This window comes from Frankliniella occidentalis, unplaced genomic scaffold (genome assembly GCF_000697945.3).
Source record: "Frankliniella occidentalis isolate FOCC.00 unplaced genomic scaffold, Focc_3.1 Scaffold186, whole genome shotgun sequence".
NCBI classification, from domain to species: Eukaryota; Metazoa; Arthropoda; class Insecta; order Thysanoptera; family Thripidae; genus Frankliniella; species Frankliniella occidentalis.
The window spans coordinates 253,941-257,152 of record NW_026267312.1 but is presented as its reverse complement, the minus strand read 5'-3'; the positions used below and the strand labels follow the sequence as shown (position 1 = coordinate 257,152).

At 48.5% G+C, this 3,212-nt stretch overlaps 1 protein-coding gene across 2 annotated transcripts in view; it reads right to left on the bottom strand.

The window, feature by feature from the left end:
• Nucleotides 1–3,212, bottom strand: part of LOC113214797 (nucleolysin TIAR-like) — a 291,722-nt gene that overhangs the window by 62,018 nt on the left and 226,492 nt on the right. For both annotated transcript variants that reach the window (XM_052272092.1, XM_052272091.1), the window contains exon 3: nt 2,093–2,168. In XM_052272092.1, the coding sequence (XP_052128052.1) occupies nt 2,093–2,168 (76 nt within the window). The remainder of the gene's footprint in view (nt 1–2,092; nt 2,169–3,212) is intronic.

Sequence of the window (3,212 nt, the reverse complement as noted above, 5' to 3'; positions counted from 1 at the left end):
GAGAGAGAGAGAGGCGAGAGAGAGAGAGACGCGAGAGAGAGAGAGAGAGAGAGAGAGAGAGAGAGAGAGGGAGAGAGAGAGGCGAGAGAGCGTGACCCACCCCTTGTTTTCAGTTAGCGGTTCCGTTCGCGGCCGCGACGCTCAGCTCAGAGAAGCATGGCGGGGCAGTAAAAATTAACTGCGACGCCAGGAGCTTCCGCCGCGCTTCAATACCCCATTGAACCTCGTCTCGGTTCCTTTTTCCTTTAACCTGCACCCCCTACCCCTCCTACTACTTGTCTTCCTTTTTTTTCGAGGTCGACATTGACATTGTTGGTATTCGTACCGTGAAAGGAAGACAGGTCCCGCGGGAAGTAGACAATGACGGAATTTCCGCATGCAGAATCCCGATTTTTTTTTTGAAAAAATTCTGACTTTTAGGCCTATTGCTCTGGAAACTCAGGTGTGAGACAGTCTAACACCAAATGGTGTGAGGAAAAATACCTCACACCAAACGGTGTGAGGCAAACATACCTCACACCAAATGGTGTGAGACTCGTTGTGCCTCACACCAAATGGTGTTATACTTTCTCATACCAAATGGTGTGAGACACAGAGGGTCTCGCACCATTTGGTGTGAGGCACAACTAGTCTCACACCATTTGGTGTGAGGTATGTTTGCCTCACACCGTTTGGTGTGAGGTATTTTGCCTAACACCATTTGGTGTTAGACTGTCTCACACCCGAGTTTCCAGAGTGGTCAATATATTGGTTTTATAACATTTTCATAACCGTGGTTAGTAATATACTTGTCTTAGTAATCTCTGTACATCTTTAACTTTTCTTTTGGAAACAAGTCTCATGTTTGCTCTTTGACGAAAACAAAGGCGGCACATATGGTGGGCTGCGAGCAAACAATATTTTTTACGACCTAAAGTTTAGAGCTCCTACAAAATTTCTTGAGGAAAAACTGAATCTGGAAATAAACGCGAGGAATATGATTTTCCCAGCTCCCTTCACAGCCCTTCACAATTGTACCAACCAAACACACACAAACACACACAAAAGGATATCGCGAACACAACGCGCAGGGCAGCCGCCACCGCTATGGCCGCCGCGTTCACAGCGTGTTTAAATGTAAGCCGCTTATCAGTCTGGGCACGGCGTTGCAGGGCGTTGCAGGGTGTTGCAGGGCGTTGCAGTGCGTTGCAGGGCGTTGCAGGGCACTGCAGGGCGGCTAGGTGCCGCGCATAAAACACGATAGAGGGGCCAATTACGTGCAATATAACGCGGATCCAATCCCTCCTCCCCCCTCACCTCCTCCCCCCTCACCCCCTCCCCGCACCCGAAGGGCTCGGGGCCCGGGCCGTTGTGTCAAGCGCATCGAGAGAGAGGGCGATCGATTCCGTGCCGCGTCCATCTGGCGGTATAGGCAGAAGGGCGTTGCTGCTGCTGCTGCTGCAGTCCGAGGCCTCTGGCCTCTGTGCTGCCGCGAAGCCGCTGCACTAGTTTCCCCCGCACGGAAAAAAAAGGCTAGAGAGCTGAAAATTTAGCCATGACAGTTGTCTACAAAATAGAGCAACTAGCTGTCTGTGAAAGCTAATATATTAGCTCTCTTAGCTAAGAATTAGCTAGGAGAGTTAATATTCTAATCTAAGGCCGTATAAGCGAATGCATTAGCTAATTTAGCTAATCCTTTTTTTTTCCGTGCGCTGCTCTTGTGCTAAAAACCTGTCATGCACACTCCACACGCACTGTAAAAAAAAAATAGCTGTACCGCAGTTTTACGACCTACCTGCTGCTGCGCGATAGCTATACGCCGCAAGTTATCCTAATTTGTACCTTAAGCTGTCAAATTGCAATTGAGAATAGGATCCTACACACCTTCTAGTCTACAAAGCTATCTGCGCTGGCTTTGTATACAAATCACACACATGTATAGATCACACACAAGAAATGTGAGTCTTTGAAGTCAAATGACATTCAGAAACGAGAATGTCATCGTACATGAAAAAAAAAACCCGTACCGGAACGATATTTTCAACGGCGTCAATTAAGTCTACAGTCTATGTTACAACCAAATAACGTCTACAAAAATAATTAAGAGACTGACCTGTTTCTTAACAAAGGAGACAAAACCATATCCTTTTGATTTGAGCGTCTGGGGGTCCCGCACGACTCTGCAATCCCTGCGGCAAACAGGAAAATAAGGCGGTTAGCAACAAGAACAAGAACAAGAACAACAACAACAACAACAACTCCATGTTTCTCAGCCGACGGGACGATGCGCTGCCGCCGGGCACCACTAGCAGAAGAACTACCATGGCGGAGAAACTTTGCATAAAGGGCGGCGCACGGCGCCGAAGCGCAGCGGGCGAAAAGAGCGCGAAAAATGAAAACAGATGACGTGAAGGCCACGCTGGCGTTGGCCCACCAGAGGTAATCAAGTTAAGGGCCCTAGCCGCCGTCACCTTAAGCGGGACGGATTACCACTCAGCCTGTCCAGAGACAGCTTATTTACACACACTACCCCGAAAAAAAAAGAAGAAGATAAACAGTGAGAAAAGCAGTAATGGCAAATTCTCAACTGTCCCTTCCCTTCTCTTCATTCACGGACCTGCACTGCTTTATTTATTAGAAAATATCCAACAGCTCATAAAGATTCTTAAACAGGAGAGAAATACTGACAAAGGGGTTAAAGAAACAGTGGCAGTGCGAGAGTGTTAGAAAATAACAAGAGTACTAACGATGCAAAAATCTTTCTTTCAGCACCACTACACGATAATGCTAAAAAAAAACACCAACAAATAATCGCAAGGAAAGTGAAAAGAAACTGCAGTGCTTAGCGCGCTCGCGCCCTACATTTGGTGAGTGAGTGTGCAGTGCAGAGCACAGAGATGGACGGCCTAAAGCAGAGAACAATGAGGGCGTTAACAAGGCCCGGGCCCTCGTCAGGGCACTGCAGGGCAGGCGGTGCGCACAAGGAAGACCCACTTCCGGTCCCACTTCCGGTCCCACTTCCGGCTCCTCTCCCGTGCGATAGCCATAACACCGTCGCGCGAGTAAGCAAGTTTTAAAATATGTGACCAGGACAAAGTCCCCGGCTTTAACTTTATTTCGTTTGTTTTTTGTTGGGGACTTCCATCACCGCCGTTACAAGCGCGACCACCAACACCATGGCTGCCGCGACTTTCTTTTCCATTCCAACGGCAGCGGTGGGGAGCCTGGAGGGG